Here is a 20036-nt window from a genome sequence, read left to right as displayed (position 1 = left end):
ATCGTATTTTAATCTCGGTTACGATTTTGGCTTGTAACGATTACGAAAACAGCGTAATCGAAATAAAACGATTATTTTTGCTGCATTCCCTTTCGCAATGATGCTCTCAATTAGTCTTGCGTTATACATCTTGCGTTGCGCTTTCGCCCCTCCCTAAAAGCCTGTCGGCCAGGTTGTGTTGTGACTTGGAGTCTGTTTAATAAATCCATATAAAAACGTTACAAGGGAAACTTTAGTTGCCATGTCTTTATTCTCCGGTCCTCCATGTTCCGGTGTTCGGTCTCTAGTGTACAGTACATTTTTACTAACTCGTCAAGCCCATGGATGTATAATAAGAACTGGATACAGCGTGGGAGGCGGGGCCTCATTCATTCCTATGAGAGTTGCTCATTGGCGCATGGATGACAAAATGGCCCAACTTTTCGGAAAGTGAAATGTCACAGATTACCCAGCATGCCTGAGAAGTACCCATATGTGCGCTCATAGAGCATGCACAACTTTAACCACGCCCCCCGAAAGGTTCGTTCACATCAAGCACGTCAAATTGCATACACGTAACAGCACCGCGCGTTCTGGATTGTTATGATGGGTTTGATATTAACGAATAACGAGGCGGCCGCGGCAGTTAGCAGTTAGCAGCTAGCAGCTAGCAGCTAGCGGCTATAGTGTAACGTCCGAGCCATTAGTAATTATGCTAATGTAGTGTACACATCAATCGTTATGTACTTTTATATTAAGCTGATGTAACAGGATCTAGTGATGGTTTTGTTTAGCATTGCCAGCTTCCAGTGATGTACCTGAACGCGTTCAATGAACGATCGTTCATGAACGCGTTCATATTTTGGGCGAACGTGAACTGAACGTACTGTATTTCCGCTAGATGAACGTAATTGAGAACGCGTTCATTCTCAGCGCTGTATAACGGCGTTCAAAAGTGCGTTCATTCTCATCACTGTATTATAACGGCGTTCAAAAGTGTGACAGATTTCATATGCCTTTCAGCCGAAAACCCAGTTAAAACACACCGTAAACAGGCTTCAAAATAATGCGGAAAACCACCCAATCTGGCAACAGCAAGCTGCCTGTGACGCGTACGCGCCTGTCACCCCTGGCTGTCGCACTAAAATATAAATATACTAAATATAATATCAGACTCCTCACAACACACAATGTGGAACCGCGGAACCGGCGAGCATTGAATGAATGAATGAATTAGTATGGATGAAGCCGAGAGCAGCTGCAGCAGCACTTGCTCAGAGTGAGACTCTATGGCAGGGGTGGGGAACCTCCGGCCTCCGGGTCGTATACGGCCCGCGAGACAATTTGGTACGGCCCTCGAGGTAATTTATAAACACACGCAAAAAATAAAAAAATGAAAGAAATCTAGACCGCAAAAAAATTAAACAAGCGAGTGCCTGTTTTTCCTGGCCAAGGTCAGGGTCCTTGAACACAACACGAGCCTAACGTGTCATCACGTGGTATATGTCTCGACTGACAGGGGTGCAGTTCTGACGGAGAGCACCAGAACGCCACTCCAGCACTTCAGAAATTGCAGTAACGATAAGTCCATACACATGCCGCAGTTTCTGCGTGTCTGTGTCTTTAGTTGAAAGCCCAGTGGCGATCTGCTCATCTGTCATACTGATCAGACAATCAATAACTTTGTTGTTATCATTAGCACCCGGTTAGCTAGCTATGCTAACGAATATAAGAAGCTTTGTCTACAACCAGTGAGGTAAAGGCACATCTTTATATGATCATTATAGTTATAAAAAATAAGAGAATAAAGTAAACAGGTATAAAATACTATATGACAGTTATTAATAAAGAAGAATACAGTTTGAAAGGGGAGTGATTTGTCAAATATCCATAAATTAAAAGAAAATCTGCTTACAGTTATGTTTGGGTGTTGAGAGATGTGTCCATCCATAGATCTCCTAATGTTGCTCTCAAAGTGCAAACAATCTTGCCAGGGGAGCATGCCCCCCGGACCCCCCTAGAGGAGGTTAGGTCCCCCCCACTTAAATCGTGTTCACATGGATAGGAAACTAAATACATTTGCACACATCTTGTGTCCATATCTTTCTGTTTTGGTGGTCACGCCACACCGTGCACGTGCATGCATACGCGAGTCATGGTGAGATATCTGGATTAAGAGGTTGCTTTTTCTTTGCACAGAATGAAATGAATGGGCTGTGATTTTAGTTTTTTTAAGCAGAGGTCAATAACTTGTACGGCCCTCTGAGGATATTGTAAACATTGAAATGGCCCATTAACATCGTACAGGAGACAAATAATAGCTCGCACGCAGCAACGTATTGAAAAAAGAACTATGAACTATAAATTAGTTCATTTTTGAAACCATGAACTTTAGTTCAAAATTTTGAATTATGAACTATGAACTGAACTAGTTCATTTTAAAATGTGTGAACTGTGAACTGAACTAGTTCATGTAGAAAGTGAACTTTCCCAACACTGCCAGCTTCACTGTTGAGTTTTATGTTGTGCCTAGCATTCTCCTGTGCTCTGAAATCAAAATGTGGATAAGCATAAATAAAACAACACTAAAATAAACACTACAATACAACTTGTTATTTGACACACACAAGGGTGTTCATTTGTGTGTATAAATATACAACACAGGCTATATATATATATATATATATATACATATATACAAGTATAATTAATAGAACTGTTGATTTGATTAGAGCTTTGAAATATATATCTTTATTTATATATGTATAAGTATGACGACTTCCTCGGGCGATATCATATGGTATAGCTAATTAATCTGGGTCAAAACGTGTTGTGCCAACATGCAAAGGTTGTAAACTCTGGCTTATCCCTGCGTGGTATTATCTTCCTGGGACCCAGCCCATTGAAAATGTCCACTGTAGTGGACATTTTGTTAACATGCATCTCCTTTTACTCTTTTGAGCTACTCTATCAATCCCTGATGTACTGTACAGAGGACATCCTGGTTTTTCCAGTGATATGTCATTGGTTAAAATTGCATGCTGGGAAGTTCCTCTTTCTTTTCATCCAAAATGGCTGGCATACCAAAAACAACATTTTATAGAAGCAGGAGGAGAAGTCAAATATTGTTGAATAATTGTAATTTTTACCATGAAAATCATATATGTTCTTGTTTATTAACATGTGAGGAACTATATAATTAGTTCTGAGTTCAAATTCAAGTTTTCAAATAACAGCTCTTTTATAAATGTCCATTCTAGTGGACATCAGGACTATCTTCATGGACTTTATGACTCAATATTGTTGCAGGAGACGGAACTGAAGCAGACATTTTCTGTACCAGATAGTTAAGGGAGATTAAGATTTTGAGCTCTCAGATGATGAGAGTAAATAGTAAATATAAATAGTAAATACAAAAAGAAAAAGTTTAAAAAAGTGAAATAGTGCAATAAGAATCTATATGCAAGTTATTGGAATGATGTATTAGATAAATAGATAAATAAGTAGCAGATTAATGTTATGGATGTTGTTTCAGCAGTGCAGGTGTTTCGCAGTCTTATTGCCTGTGGGATGAAACTGTCTCTGAGTCTGGTGGTCTTAGTCCGGATGCTTCGGTAACGCCTGCCAGACGGCAGCAGACTGAACAGTTTGTGGCTGGGGTGATGGGAGTCTTTTGTAATCCGGAGGGATTTCTTCCTGAGCCGCTGTGAGTAAAGGTCCTCCATGGATGGCAGCTCCATCCTGGTGATGTTCCGTGCAACACCCTCTGTAAAGCATTACGATTGAGGGCGGTGCAGCTGCCGTACCAGGCCGTGATGCAGCCAGTCAGGATGCTCTCTATGGTGCACCTGTAGAAGGTCAGGATCCTCTCTATGGTGCACCTGTAGAAGGTCAGGATCCTCTCTATGGTGCACCTGTAGAAGTTGCAGAGTATCCTGGAGTCCATATTGAACCTGCGAAGCCACTGTCAAGCTTTCTTGGTGATGGTGGTGGTGTGAAGAGTCTATGTCATATAGTACATATTACATATTACTTTAAAAAAAAAAGTAATATATTACACTACTTCGTTACTTTACTCGCAGGGCTGGCCCGCCCCTCCCTGCGGGCAGATCACGCAGACTGCTAAAGTTTCAACTGTTCTCTTTAGTTCAGTTTCCATTGTCGCTTAAGACTGATCCAGATCCTGAATGTTTTCCCATCTGACCGTGGCTGTCCTCTGTCTCCTGCTATCTGACCGTGGCTGTCCTCTGTCTCCTGCTATCTGTATATTTTGCGCAGTCTTTCTCTGCTCACGCTGTTGCGTCGGCGTGTTCTCCTGCGTGTTGGCCATGTGTTGCACTGGAACCAGACACCGCAAAGACTTCAGCCGAGCACGTACGAACTGCGCATGCGTGAGTGGCAATAACTCTCCTTACCAGCAGGCGGCGGTAGTGTGTATTCGTCATTCAAAACAGGCAACAACCGGAAGACAGAGAAGAAGAACAGACTACGTGATATAAACAAACAACAAATAGCTGTGCATTAGCTTCACCTTAGCATGTGTTCTTTGCAGGTGTTTGTTGAGGTTTGATTATGACTGATTTTAGTAAGTAACGAAGTAACGCGTGTCGGGGCAATGTTAGTAACTGTAGTGTGATTACTGAATTATAAAAGCAGCGCGTTACACTACTCCTACCGACAAAAGTAATATTATTACACCCAACTCTGGTCCTCAGTGATGTGGACACAGAGGAACCTGAAGCTGCTGACTCTCTCCACCGTAGTCCCATTGATGGCGATGGGGGCGTGTCCCTCTCTCTGCTGCTTCCTGTAATCCACAATCAGCTCCTTTGCTTTGCTGACGTTGAGATGGAGGTTGTTATCCTGGCACCAAGATGTCAGGTTTTCGACCTCCTCTCTGTACGCCGTCTCGTCGCCATCGGTGATCTGGCCGATGACGGTCGTGTCGTCAGCAAACTTCACGATGGTGTTGGAGCTGTGTGTGGTCACGCAGTCGTGAGTGAACAGGGAGTAGAGGAGAGGGCTGAGCACGCAGCCTTGAGGGGCTCCGGTGTTCAGGATCAGGGTGGAGGATGCGATGTTTCCCACCCGCACTGCCTGAGGTCTGCCCGTCAGGAAGTTCTCCAATGTACTCTCACTTATTTGATGTCTTTCCATTATAATTTAATTTCATTAGTCCTGCAAATCAATACATTATTGAAGCTTCCAGAGAACAATATTGATTCTAATCACATTATCGTTGTTTTTTGGTGGATGCATCTCAAACTCAGTTTTGTATCTCATTCCTGTTCAATAGACTGTCTTGAATCTATTAAATCTGAAACCTAGCAGACTTCATTCATTGGTCATGGTGATGCTCAGTAACCAGTAAACAGCTTAAAGACACAAAGCATCACAGGGTTTGTGTTCGTCTTTTCTTAATAAGAGCTAGGAGGATTATTAAGTCATTTTAATATGGTTTCATTTCAGGTAGTTAAATGAATTATTCATATGTAGAATTAGAAGTAGAATTGGGAGGGATGAAACCCTCTTTTAATGGTCACACATGCAGAGCACACAGCACACACAGTGACATTTGGCCTCTGCATTTAACCCATCGTACCAGGAGTCTAGTACTAGGAGCTTGTGCTTGTATTTTCAAAGTATTTGATGAAAGAAAAAATGTAAAATACAATGGAATTGAATGCAGTAGGCCCTCAGGCATTCTGTATTGCTTTTAAATAACCATTCTTCTGTGGAGCAACGGCTTCTGCTGGGGTACTTATTTATGATTAGGATGATAATTGCAAATTATTGTTGCATATGTTGGTGCGTGGTTGCCTGTCCTGGTATTACAAATACTTTGTATTCTACTAAATGGTATCATCATACTGTGGGATGGACATGTTGGACCTATTCAAACATCAGGGCTCGTTGTGTCCCCATAAAGTTTGACCTATAAATCAGCCTCAATTGTGAAACACTGTTGAATTTAAGCCATGTTAGTATTCAAGCAGAGCATTTACCAGGTTGCCAGTGGTGTTATACCCTCGGTAACAAGGGTGTGTGATTGGTAATGAGCCAACTGTAGGCTTTACGCCTACACAGCCCTGACTTCATTCATCAGACAGAGCAGAGATTGAGTGACATGTATTGTTAAAAGGTTGTCAAAATGCATCTAGTCTACGGCCCTCTTTGTAAATAAATAAACTAATCAATTCCCTATAGTGCACAGCTACGTTCAAAAACAAAATGAGATGCTGGATTTTCACAGGAGTGCTTTTTAAATTGTATAAATGACATCTAACAATGTAGGCCTATGCCTCTTTGTGAATCACTTGTGAAAACTGTGCTGACAAATTCCCCCCTCAACACTTAACAGAGATGATGAATATGTTTATTTTCTGATGACAAGTCGATTTATGTATCCATTTGCATTTATGGCCTAGGTATTCCAGGCAAAATAAGTTCCTATCATGGGAGCTGTGGGAACGCATACAGAGAAATAGAATTGTGGGAAGTTATTTTAAACAAACAACAAGCATCAGAGGTATTGCAAGAAATAAAGTTTAAGTCTAAAATATATAAAAAACACAGAACGTCTGTTGGCACATTCTATTTCAAAAATGAATGAACAGTAATACAAAGGTTAGTATGATATTTATGAAATGCAAATCCTCATTTTTCGTGCACTCTACCGAGAATGACTAGCAATAACTGTCAGTTTTTCCTTTTTTAAAGAGGCCCTATTATGCTTTTGGGGTTTTTCCCTTTCCTGTGGTGTGTGAGGTTTGTGTGCATGAACAACATGTTCTGCAAAGTCCCGCCAGAGGGAGTATCTCTCCCCCCCCCCACTGCACCGCGATAGGACTCCTTTGTTTACTTCCGTGACTATAGTGATATCGCTATGTAACACCCGCTCCAATACATAATAGGCTAAGGGCGGGACATCTCTAAGCAGTTGACCAATCATACCAGAGCAGACTGAGCTCTGGTTTCAGACAGAGGGTGAAAAGAGGTGCTGCAGCACAGGCAGTATGAGAAAAATAAAGAGCTTTTTGAACATTAAAGCATGGAGACATGTCACAGTAGAGACACAAAATAGTAAATACTAATATGAACCTGAAACATTTGGGTAGAATTACTAAGGAAGTCGAGTAACTAAAGACAGGAAGTTAGGTGACCATTAAATACATGTCGACTACTGGTTTTGAACAGGACAAAAACAGCATACATACCATTTCAAGTGTGCTATATGAATCACATGTATCCACCCAAACGTACTCCATACGCAGACATTGTTGCTTTTTTTGTTTGCGTGTATGCGTGTGTGCCTGAGTGCGTGCGTGTGTGTTTTGTGATAAAGAATGGGTTACTTTGAAGGTGATCAAATGTGTTAATTTACAAAAAGCAAAAGAAGACACATTTCAGGAAGAGTGGTGACTCAACTATATGCGACAGTTTGTGATTTCTTATCAAAGTCAAATGGCAGGCTTCCTATTTCTTGCGAGTTTGCTTCTTCACCTCACCCTTAGCAGCCACTCTTCACAACTACAAAGGCGGCAAATGCTGGCTGGGGGTCAAAATAAATTGACAAAAAACATCATGGCCTTGAAGATATTCGAGAAACTACTGAAAAATGAAAAACCATTAAAAGCCTTTTGCCTCACAGTATGTTGCAATGTATTAACAGTTTAATTGTTTCCCAGTTCATTTGGTCATTGATTTTCTATCTAAAGTCCAAGTAAACCTTTTCCAAATGTAACCCAGAATCCAGAGCATTAACACATTGGAAAAGCATCAGAGCCATCAAAGTGAATTCAGCAGCATAGTCATCAACTGCTGCCCATTATATTAGAAAACTATTTTGTGTGAGATTGTTTGCTAGATGATTAGTTTACATCAACAACTGTGCACATTAGATCCAGCCAAACTGTTCATTTATTTCATTATCTTGTATTAGTATTTATTTAATTCCTAAAAAGTTGCTGTCAGACATAATCTCCTGTTTACTCCTGAAACGTAGGAGACTAATAATGTGATATGGAAGATACCTTAGAGTTTGAAGGATACAAGTGAGATACTGTGATGTGCCTTCTTTTTCTGTTGTAGCCTACTAATGCCGCGATGTTTTGATATTGGATGCAACTTTTAAAACATGTCAATATAGCCATGCTCTTTGTCACTCTGTGTCAAAATTGCCACCATATTATATTACGGAGGATTCATTGGCAGATATTAATACTGTATTTTTGTTGCTGCTTATTCACTTGAAACTAAGAGTTCCTGGGGGTTTTGTCAGCATAGGAATGAACCCTTTGGCCAAAGTCCATCAGGTCCCATGGGTGCGCCATATTGAGTACACCCAATCCAATTAGAGTGGATTAGAATTGAGTTTAGAACCATCCAACTACATTGATGAAAACTTAACAGCAGTTCTTACTGACGACGTGCAACACAATTTGGTGACTGTAACACGCTTTAGATGACTTCCTGTTCAAATTAGCATAAGATATTGTTCGATAGACATTAACAACTTAAAAGTTATATTTTATTCAGGATCATATAAACCTTCTCTATTGTACACAATTGTAAATATGTTAATTTTTTTGTAACATATTTCATTTTTCCCTGTTGCAACCCAAGCAGCTTATGAACATCGTAGTTCAAAAGATGTAGGAAAGGGCCTTATTTCAACAGACAACAACAAAACAGACAAACCAAACGCATTTTTACAGAGCAGTAGATTCTCTACATCAGAGGCGTCAAACTTACTGCCCGTGGACCAAATCCGTTCCGCAACATCATTTTATGTGGCCCGCGAGAGCTCGCATAGAATATCATAGGTGTATCATACGTTTAATACCGCTTTATAAAAGTGCGGTTCCAATTAACGATGTGTCCCACAATGCATTTCGTTCTGGGACCTGTGCACTGAAGCTTCTTAATAACAGCTGTTTCTCAATGTTAGTTGTCGGTTAGTGACAGAGCCCACGAAACCCAAGTTACAGTGGCACAGCGACACCAAACAGGAAGCAAAGTATATTAACCTCAGCCACCAAAAGTTCAAAAATCTAAAGGCAGCCGCTTCCTCAACAGAATGAATGTCTTCTCGCTATATTCAGACTATATTAAATAATGTAAAGCAGGAGGACACTTCAGCGATTCTCCTCTCACTTTGACCCTTGACACCCCTGCTTCTGCTTTCGTGTAACGTCAGAGGTCCAACTCGGTGCCGTGTAGCCATGCCCGCATCTCTGGTCCTAAGTCGAAGAGGCTGGCTTCCCTGCTCTACAGCTGGGAGAGTTTTAGTGGAGGGGTATTCAGTGGGTTGCATCTGGAACCTCACTTTCGATGACACTTCTACACAATGCTCCTTAATAAATAAACCTGTTTGCATACAGATGTGTATAGTGGCTATCCTCCACAACACAAAAGAAGCTGTGCAGACACTAGGGGTTGGAGGGGCTCAACGATGTGACTCCAGGATGATGCCACATTATTGCACCACTGCTGTATCTTTTATACCCCCCCACCTTTGAAAATGGGTTTTATTCCACTGCTGTGTCTCATTACACAAGAACAGCACTATCAGCTGAGTGAGGCAGATGTTTGATTGTTGAGCGCGGCAACTCCTCAAGTGGCTAGCATCCATCTGAGTGCCTCTGTTACAGCTGGCTGATGCAGCTGAACCAGGACAATCCATCTCGACGAGGAGAATAGGTCTGGAGTGAGAAAGATGGCAGATGCTAGAACAGAATTTAACAACAGGGTACCCTGCTGGTATTCCCCAAGGGAAGATGAGAAGCAGGTCACAGCCCTTTCACATTACTCACATCACTGACACACAGTCGAAATGAAGTCACCTTATCAGCTCCAACATGCAAATATGGAGGTTTGCTCGTACTGCAGCGCCTGCAGCTAAAGGCTGTAAATGAAAGCAGGGTATGGGGATATGGGGGCAGCTGGTGGCGAGTGTCCAGTCAGTCTACGGTGTTGGCTTAAGAGCGAGGCAATACATGCCAGCGGACAGCAGATGCTGTAGGGACAGCTGAGATCTATAACAGCAGCCTAAAGCTATGCTCACCGTGCCATGTTGTTACGACCAGCCTCTCACAACTATTCTTCACATACTATATCGCTGTCCTATGCAGCACAACTCAACACCACTTCACCTTTAAAAGCATATTTTCGAGGTACAAATGAGTCTACAAAATAGAGCAGGTCCTGCAGCACGTTTTTTTGCTCCTGAAATCTTGCTGAAACAAGAGCTATTAAAGTGTGAAGATGTATTTATTTATCATTGACGTGCCACATGGACATTTAAAGAGTTGAACATAGTTGAAAGAGGCTTCCCATTTTAAAGCAACAACGAATGCCTGAGTGTTTTTGCATGAGGTTCCATTTCATTTTAAATTGTCATCTGAGGCCTGAATTGTGTGTTTTTCTTTACATAAATACATTTCCACAGATTGGTAAATAGAAATTCATTAAGGAATTAAGTGTTTGACATTTAAGGAAAGACACAAAACGCCCACTTTATATTTGTCACCCATAATGCTGAAAAATCAAAACTGCACAAGTATAACATATTACATTTGTTTTTCTCGGTTCAATCAAATTTTGGGCAAATTGCACAACATTTGCGCTAATAACGATTGAATTTGTTTCTCTGAGCTGTGCCATTATTCATTGCTGTTTTTGTTGTCTAGCTTTTCCGACCCAGATGTGATCCTTTCTGCTTCAGCCACATCATGCTCGCTTTACTAATCACCATCAAGTTTTTTTCAGTTTTTGTGTTTTCCCTCACATACTTTAGAGTCTAAAGTACTGCTTACTACAGTTCTTTTGAATTGTATACATCTAAAGTTTAGATGTATACAATTCAAAAGAACTGTAGTAAGCAGTGTGGATGAAGGACTGAAAAAGCAGTGGGGTGATCCATTTCCTAACTGACACCAATTACAGTGCGGATCCACTGCAGGCTGTCAGACCCGCAGGCAGCTTGAAGCAAAGTCCCAGAGTTTCACACACGGAGATGTGTTTCATAAGCAGTCGGGTGACAGTTTGGTGCTGGTGGGACTTTGAATCATCCCTTACAGGATGACCTCCCACCCCTCCAAGAGGTTGGAAGAGGGTTAAGGAAAACACACTGGAGCTGTCGCCGACACAGAGTGACAGGAATGGCTCTGACGTGACACACATGCACAAACGCCTCTCTGGGGCAGCTCGGGGGATCGTGTGCAGGGCTGTAATATTGGGCTGCGAAGACCCAGGAACATTGTTGGGGGTGACTCGGGGGCAAATGTGGCCCAATCAAGATTCATCTTTGACTTTAGACACCCCACCCCCACCCCACCCCCTTCATCCACTGTAACAATCATTTAAAACTGGTTTTGGGAGATTGTATTCTAATATGTGTCTATTATAGTCGGATAACGTAACGATCCACTGTCTTCACTATAGGAAATATAATGAGTGAATTGAATCACACGTTTTACTTAAATATGTGGTGTAATGTTTTTTGAGGCTGTAAAATAAAATAACAATAGGATTGTACGGTTATGAATGCATAACAAGTTAATTATGATGTAGTTCAAACAATATTGGATGTAGTCATTATTTTTGAGTGTTTTGGACTGAGATAAATCATGGGTCAAAATGTACCCGCGAACACCATGAACGGTAACAGCTATTTTTTCAATACATTTCTTTGTATTTTTGTTTTTACTGCTCATGTTGTGCTTCTTTATGTCTTGTTTTTTGTATTGTTTATATCCTGTAAGCTTAAAATTAATAAAACTGACTTCTCTGACCTCTCCTGTGACATATTATTTCTTATTATCTAGATGTAATATTTGTTATCAAGATAACCAAAAGAAGAACTAGGTATTTGTTTTGTATAACCGTAGTTCAGTGTTTGTCAGTTCAGATCAGTGAAATGTGAGCAAAGATGAAGTAGAACCGCATCGCCCACATGATTACATCTCTTCTTAGCATTAATGTGGATTTCAAAATGTAGGAAAGTAAACCATACACATCAGAGGAAAAATTGTTTGATGCTGTCAAGATTTAAAATTCAGGATATTTTCATTTTATATAACAGAGTATACATGATTAACCCATGATGGTATTCCATAGGGATATTTCTAGAAACCATAGCTTACTTATAAAAGATCAAAGTATACCTCTTCCACTCATGCACTGTGTTTGCCTTTAAAGTTAGTTTATTATGCGTGATTTAGGGATGGGTAAAGAAACCCGGTATTTATTGGGCCCAGAGGCTACATTTTTAAAGACGGTGGTATCGATAAGCTCCGGTGTTATCGTTTAAAAAAAGTACAAGTACTCAGACCTTGTAGGATTCTGTAGCAAAAGTCCTGCATTCAAAATGTTACTCAAGTAAAAGTACCAAAGCATAGCATCAAAATATACTCATACAGTATAAATACTCATTATGCACATTTGCCAAATTCAGAATAATATATATTATATATTTTGATTACAATTTTGATGCATTAATGTGTTATCAAAGCTGGTAAAGGTGCAGCTATTTTAATGACTTTGTATACTGCAGGGTAGAGATTGTGTATTTACTCCAGGTGTAACTACAGTATTTTTTAAAGTTTTCATTCTATTTCACATTATTATTACAACATCTGCAAAGTAACTAAAGGTATTACATAAATGTAGTTGAGTAAAAGTAACATATTTACCTCCTAATTGTAGTGTAGTAGAAGTACAAAGTCCCTCACAATTGTACTGTACAGTACCATCATCACATTAGTATATAATGCAAAGGATATACAAGTATATATTATATTTGTTTTAAAGGTCCCATCATATGCTTTTCTGGTTATTACCCGTCCCCTTGTGTGTTGTGTCGCTTTTTCTGCATGTCAACGGTCTGCAGAGTCACAAACCCTCAAAGTACACCCTGTAGCGAGTACAACTCTGACACAGAAAAGACCTGTCCATGCTGCCTCAGAGCGCCTCGTTGGAGATTTTTCTTTTTCCATTGTTTTCTTCCTGGGTACAGTGACGTATTTGGGTATAGTGACGTTATGTTACGTCCGTGGAGCCGTTACGTTAAGTTAAGTTAAGTTACTTTCTCACACACACACTCGATCTTTTCTCAGCTGTAGCTCCGCCGATTTCTCCGCCTGAGACGGCGGGACGCGGCGAGGCTGTGAGTCGGTGTGTGAGCACAAACACAAACTCCCAGCCAGGCTGCGGGTGTGTGTGCTCGGGCTGGGTTTCTCTGTGTCTCGCAGACGGCCACTGGGCTCACAGGGAGGAGGGGGGGCAGGAGCTCCAACAAGCCGTTTAGGACAGAGAGTGAATACACATACTCTACAGAGATGCTGTGAGAAACCAATGTGAGTTTGGAAAATCGCACAATGTAAATCTATTTTAGTAGACCTCAACAATGGCATTATGATCAGTAGAAATTGCCCTGACATGGGACCTTTAAGTAAAATAAAGCAATGTTGATTCCGTTTCCAAATTGTTTAGCTTTCCCTTAAAAATAAATACAAAAAGAACCGATAAAAATACAGTTAAAGTACTAGATCGATAAGTAGTATTGGTAATAGTACCGTTCAAATCTTAACCTCTTTCTCCCCTAGTGTGATTATGATTTATAGCTCTGAATAATATATGTCAACCTAAAAGAAAAGAAGAAAACATTCATTTAGTTTAGAGTAACTATAAAATATTATGACCAAACTTTAACTTTTGTATTGTAATTTCCCGAACGTTTTTGTTTTGCCCTGGAGCCTTGACTTTTAGTGTTTCATGTTCTTTCATTAGGACTTGCATTGTAGGTCTACTTCCCACATCCATTTGTTATTCACCACAGTAAATCAGCATGTTTCAGCTTCCCAACAACTTTTGCATTACATACAGACAGAGACAACATGTAATCATGAGTACATTTGTGCATTCTAAGTTTCCTGCAGATATTAATTACAGCTAATTCTATGAGCTGTAATTTGCATCTAAGTCCTAGTGTGGGTCACAGAAAGGCTGATTAACAGACATTCTGTGTTGTGAGGGAGCCAGTTCTGAGGGTGGAGGGCGGGCGGTACAGAGACGTTTATGTGTACTGATGGAGGGCTGATGCCGGGCGTCACGGCCAATTGGTAACAAAAGGATGCTTGGAGGACGGGAGCGTCTCAGCCTGTCCGTCTGTCTGAGCAGAACTGACAATGCCCCACTCACCTGACATGGGCACGGAGTCGTTGGGAAAGCTCAGGTCGTCCTCAGCTACCCAGGAGAAGCTCCAGTACCCTCTAGGAATGCTAGCAGCACTTCCACCTGCCAATGGTTCACCTGCAAAAACAGCAAATCAACATTATACTATTACAGCACACACAGTGACAAAAGACAAGACACCTTTTACAGCTATATGCAAACAGTCTTTAAAAGTACCTTTAAAGCATGTACACTTGTTGGAATAGGAGCCCACAGGACTAATGTAAAGCCTTAACAAGGCTAAGGAATTATACGTTGTCCTTAGCTGCCTGCCCTGCCTTGCGAGCCATCAGGGCGCCAAATATGTTCCCTTTAAGGCATTCAATGAAATAATGATTACCCCTTTCTGTGTTTATTTTGCCTGACGGGTTGCCATTGATTTGGAATCCATGCTGAGGTCTTATTCGTTTGGCAGTCTTACTCACTCATTGCTCCACTATAGTCTTTTTGTCATCTGTAAATGTTATGCAATGTCAGAGTTTCACCTTCAAAGTGTAAAAAAAACACAATGTCAAGAGTCAATGAAATGTTTACAATATTGGTACGGAAGATAAATAGCTGGAACACATTCAAGCAGTGACACCAGGAACTTGAGTCATAGTTTAAAAAAAGAGAAAAAGTGCAAGAGCCCTTATGAATTGGTTATTGGATATCCATAGTCTGTATATTTACCTGAGGTGTGTGCCTGATTTGGTTTGACTCTCTCTTCACCTTCTACACTCAAGCTAATTATCCCAAGATCGAACAGAAGTCCGTCGAACAGAAGTCCACACACCACTCTCTCTCACACAGTCCTCAGTCCATGGATAATTATTACACAGTCACAGACCAATACACCACTGCCGCCGATGGAGACTCCTGCATCAATCCTGCCTTTAAAATTAGCCTTGAAGAGCGATCCATCGTAAGTGATGCCTTTCAGGGCACTGAACAGAGCACAGGTTGGTTTCGGCAAAATAACACACATGCTATTCAGGGTACAGATGCCCACTGACACACACAGCGGGTAACCGGAAGAAGGGTTTTGTTTTTATTTATTGGCTCTCTCCATTTATATATGCCAAAGTCACTACATTTTTAATCTATAGCATGCCGTAAATAAGAGATACAGTTTAACAGTGTAATTATCCAGGGACATACTATCTTTCTAAAACTAAAGTCTTGTGTATTTTTCTCACAGCAGAGCAGAAAGCCATACTGACATTCCCATGATATGCACATGCTTTTAACCAGCCTATATGATAAGACAACAACTCAAAACAACTCTTCAATTCCGGTAAGACGAAGACAAGGTGTGATTTCAATCAAGTTAATCATTGAATTCAAATTCTACGCAACCACATTTACTTTTCACAAAAGAAAGGTTGACAGGTAATGCTATTAAGAAACTGTAATGTGAAATGACATCTAAACATTTACACGTTCAGCCTTAAAGGATAGGCCGAAAGAAGGAACCTGTTCACGAGATGACAGAATGGTCAAGCACAATACGAGTGTGTTTTGCTATGGAGCGGTTCTTCGTTCTAAATGCATCAGGATGGAGAACTTGACATCAATGGCCATGACTGTCATGATTCACAGCTATTAAAAAGAAGCTGAAGAAGAGAAATGAGAACAAAATGAAATAATTGATTACAAGGTCAAGAGACAAGTATAGATAATAAGCAATTGGTACAAGGGAAGCGGTTATAATAATAATAATAGCTTGGATTTATATAGCGCCTTTCATGAGTCCCAAGGGTTAGGGTTAGGGGTAAGTAACCACTTTACAAAGAAGAACAGGGGCAAAACAAACATAACAAAACAAAGGGCAGTCAGGGTTAGTCAACAAATAGATTAGGGGCCAAAGGCCTTAGTAAACAGATGGGTCTTGAGGGCCCTTTTGAAGGCATCAAGTGTGGGGATTGATTGATTTGATTTGACTGCACTTCCTGTACTTCCTTGAATTCAGGAAAATAGTCAGAACCCTGAACCTTTCAAAAAATGGTTTTCATCACTTAATTGTGCATATTTTTCCCTGATGACCAGGCAAGAAGAGAGGACTAGCCCATAAAGACTGGTTTGGGGTCAACAGCAGTCAGCTACAGGGGCATCTGTCTGGTTGGTCGGATACTGCATGAGGTGGCAGTCTGCTGCTAACTGTTTGGTTGACTGCCTGGTAGCTGTAGCTGCTGAAGAGGGTGAGCCGACCGGCTGTTGTGGATGGCTTTCTGACTGACTGACTGACTGACTGACTGACAGCTGGATGGCCGACTGGCTATCACACGAGTAGCATTTCTAGGTGTTTGTGGGGCGTGTTTAACCTTACACACCATATGGTTTGTTTTCAAATAACAATTTGAGAAGCAGGCATTTGAAACTGTTTGGAAAAGGGCAGGCACTTTAAAAACAATACCTGGCGGCTGATTGGATTAACCATCTGTCAATCCACCGAGAAAAGCCTTAACTGCGGTTCTTTGCCCTTCTCGTAGCAAAGATCCCTTTAGTTCTGATATAACTGATGCTTTGCAGCGTCTACATTACCTTTTTAGCAGCTGCCACTGATGTGCATGCATAAACGAAGTTGACTGGTGTAGACACTCGCGGTTGGTACACACACACATTACTTGAAGCCTGAAAAGACAGATTTGTGATCTTGTGATCCATTCTCATGAGACTTCCAACAATCTACCCGGGTTTGCATGGTAAGGGCATGCTTTCAATGTGTCCTGGTATGAAAAGGTCAAAAAGGCTTTAATCAGGCCCGTCATCATGAATCTCTTGATTTCCCAGTAAATCTTCATTCCCAACCTCAGTGACGGGATAACATAATTAAACTGTCGATATTCAAGTAGTCAACATGAGTCTCTTAAAGGCTGTGTCATCTCAACCTTACAGTATGAAAAGAACAGACATCTAAAAAAGGGAGCTTCGAATAGGACTATCTCTGCATTAAAGGAGAGCCAGGTAAGGTGGTCCAGGGCTGCAGTCGAATAGTCCAAAGATCAGCTCCTATCGTCTAACCCTATCGGCGATCCCTTGACCTCTGAGTGAAACGTCATCCGAATGCACTTTCACTATCCGACGTGTTTATGATGCGCCAGCGGACGTCATTGTGTGTGTCTGCTGCTGTGGGGAAACTATGGAAACCACAGTTTTCTATACAGCGGACTACAACATGGATGTTTAATAAGAACGAGGGACTGCTGTGAACTCATCTAGAGACTCTGCTCCGTGCTCTGATGCTGCTGCTTTGCTTTATGAACGTGGACAACAGAGAAACATATTCTTCAGGACCAAAGTTGGAATTGAAATAAAAAAGGAAAGTGAAACTTCTGCTCGTCACCCTCTCCCTCCGGTCCACATTAATACCAATGATCCCAATACGTATGATTGTATGAACTATGAAAATATCTTAAAATCAATACAAATGTATTTATTATAAACGTTAGTCTTTAACACCTATCACTGTGTACATCACCATTCAAACATCTTTTAAAAGTTGAACAAACCCCACACAGCTCAGTGAAATGTTGACTTTATTTGATAATTTCAGTAAAAACTAACGTTCATATTTCTCTTTTTGATTATAATACTGATGAACGTTCAAAACAAAGCACTTTGGCAACTTACCACCTATGTTTTAAAATGCTTAATAAGCACCGTAACTTTCATGATATCATTTCTCCGTCATAATCGGTTGTTTCCGTGAACGGCCGACTGTTGTGTGACGGCAAATGCTGCGACCGCAAGGCATTGTGGGGCAGCATTTTCTCCTCTCCTTTCGGTGAGGGAGGTCCAGTGGTTCCTAAGCTAAATGGACTATTCGACTTCAGCCCAGATGTCCGAGCAGGATGTGTCTCCAGGTGATGCTAATTTGAGCACCTGCAATTGGGAGGAGACACTGGGGCAGAGCCAGAACATGCTGGCCTACTAACACCTCACAAAGCTCCAGAATGTGTTGGAACATGCTACTGTCATTTAGAGTCTACAGTATGTGACCTTGGTGTGCCTACTTGACACAAAACATAAAAAAGATTTGAATTTAAAACTGGATCCGTCGACTATGATTATACATGAGCTTAGTAGTTTCTCGTCACCACACTGATATAAACTGAACTTGTATAACAAACCATGGGAGAGTGAATACAATGGCTCTCACTGATGACTTTGTAATGATGTCAAAACAACAGTCCAGCGGGTATAAATACACAGACCAACACAACATTATCTATGTTTCTACTATGCACATATTTATGAGGAACCAATGAGTTAGAAGCAGCCATGCACTATTAGAGCCGACACATCATTACTATTTCTCTTCTTTTAGAATAATGCTATTCCCTTTCACTTTATACAAAAAAGTAATAAATGTAAAATGTGCAAATGTGTTTTATGAAAAAGAAAAAAAAGACACTACTCTAATCACAAACTGATAAATAAACATTTTACTTGTGAAAGTCTTATCAGCATAATGTTTTTTTTATACAAAGTTAGGACCAACATTAGGATATCGTATAAATAAGGAGACGATTGTTGCCGACTCTGGTATACAGATCAAATCCCCTCTGACATGTTCATGAATCAGTACGAGTTAAAAACTCATGTTCTTAACTGAGTTTTAGAAAGCCTTTTAGTTTTCCTTTGAGGAGCCTGTGAAAAAATCCTCACTGTAATAATGTTGCTCAAATTGTACTCATGGAAACAAATATTGCTGGCAGCCCTGTCAGCAGCGACACAAGTATGTGCATAACAAACACGTACACTCCTGTGCACACAGTCAGTAGTGCATGTACAATTCGCCACTACAGAGGAGAGTTGACTCAGCCCAGTGAACAGTCTAATTCTGTCCCGCCCACACCCAGCCTTCAAATGCTTTGTGGATGTATCAATGAGGCTTGACTCAACCTGTCACTTCAACATGGCTGTGCACGGACATACACCTCTCTCAGTCCGTCTCTTTTTCACTCTCAGATGCCCATATCTGTTTGAATTAGACGGAAGTAGATCCAAGTACTTGCAACATCCTTACAATTAAAGCCAAAGGGAGAAACAGATAGCCTTTTGAGGGGGCAGTTATATAAGATGTATGTGGTGCTTGTGGGCTTTGTTTCACGAGTGAAATGATCCAGAACTGAAGCAAATCACCCATGAAAAGGGAAGGCAGGGTAAGTGTACAGGTAGTGGATTTGTAGAGCCCCTTTCACACATGCACGGCAACCCTGAATCGAAACATAAGGTGTACGTGAGTGCGCACATGTTGGTAACATTCAAGCCAGAAATCGAACAGAGATCAGCATGCCAGCTACCTCGTACAATGTCTGTGTGATATCCGATTGAGCTAATGTATGGATACACCTGCACCTTGTACATTTAATATCCAACAACTGGGCTTGTTGATGATGTTTGTAAAGCGGCTGGCATGAAACCAGAAAAAAACGAACATCCGAGGGTACAGATTAGAACAAGGGTGAAAGCGCATATGAACATGTCTGATTGGAGAAAAGCTGTAAAGAAGGATTTTAGGTCCTAACCATTGCGTAAAACAAAACAGATTTTCCAATAACTGAGAATGCTTTTAGCAAGGACAATCTTCTTGGAGTGTTATATTTGTGAGAGGGAAACAATACAACCATATTCCATAGGTATTGTCCAGGGTTTATATTATAAGATGGCTGCATACAAACAAGACCTGGCAGCTGGTTTGGTCTTCACTTGCATGTAATGGAATCTAAAATGTTTGCAGTTCAATTAGACATGTCTTTGGGTTCAAGAAAAGCGCTATAGTGCTATACTGCTTTGACTTGTGCCTCATAATTGTCCTCTTCTTTGTGCCCTTAATT

General features: G+C 40.9%; 1 protein-coding gene across 1 annotated transcript in view; it reads right to left on the bottom strand.

Moving 5' to 3' along the window:
- Positions 1-20036, bottom strand: part of LOC117468194 (ALK tyrosine kinase receptor-like) — a 547997-nt gene that overhangs the window by 286522 nt on the left and 241439 nt on the right. Inside the window, 1 exon segment of the mRNA XM_034112221.2 lies at positions 14182-14292. Within this exon segment, the coding sequence (XP_033968112.1) occupies positions 14182-14292 (111 nt within the window).

The sequence above is a fragment of the Pseudochaenichthys georgianus genome, chromosome 22 (genome assembly GCF_902827115.2).
Source record: "Pseudochaenichthys georgianus chromosome 22, fPseGeo1.2, whole genome shotgun sequence".
NCBI lineage: Eukaryota > Metazoa > Chordata > Actinopteri > Perciformes > Channichthyidae > Pseudochaenichthys > Pseudochaenichthys georgianus.
This window is presented reverse-complemented; position numbering and strand designations above follow the sequence as displayed.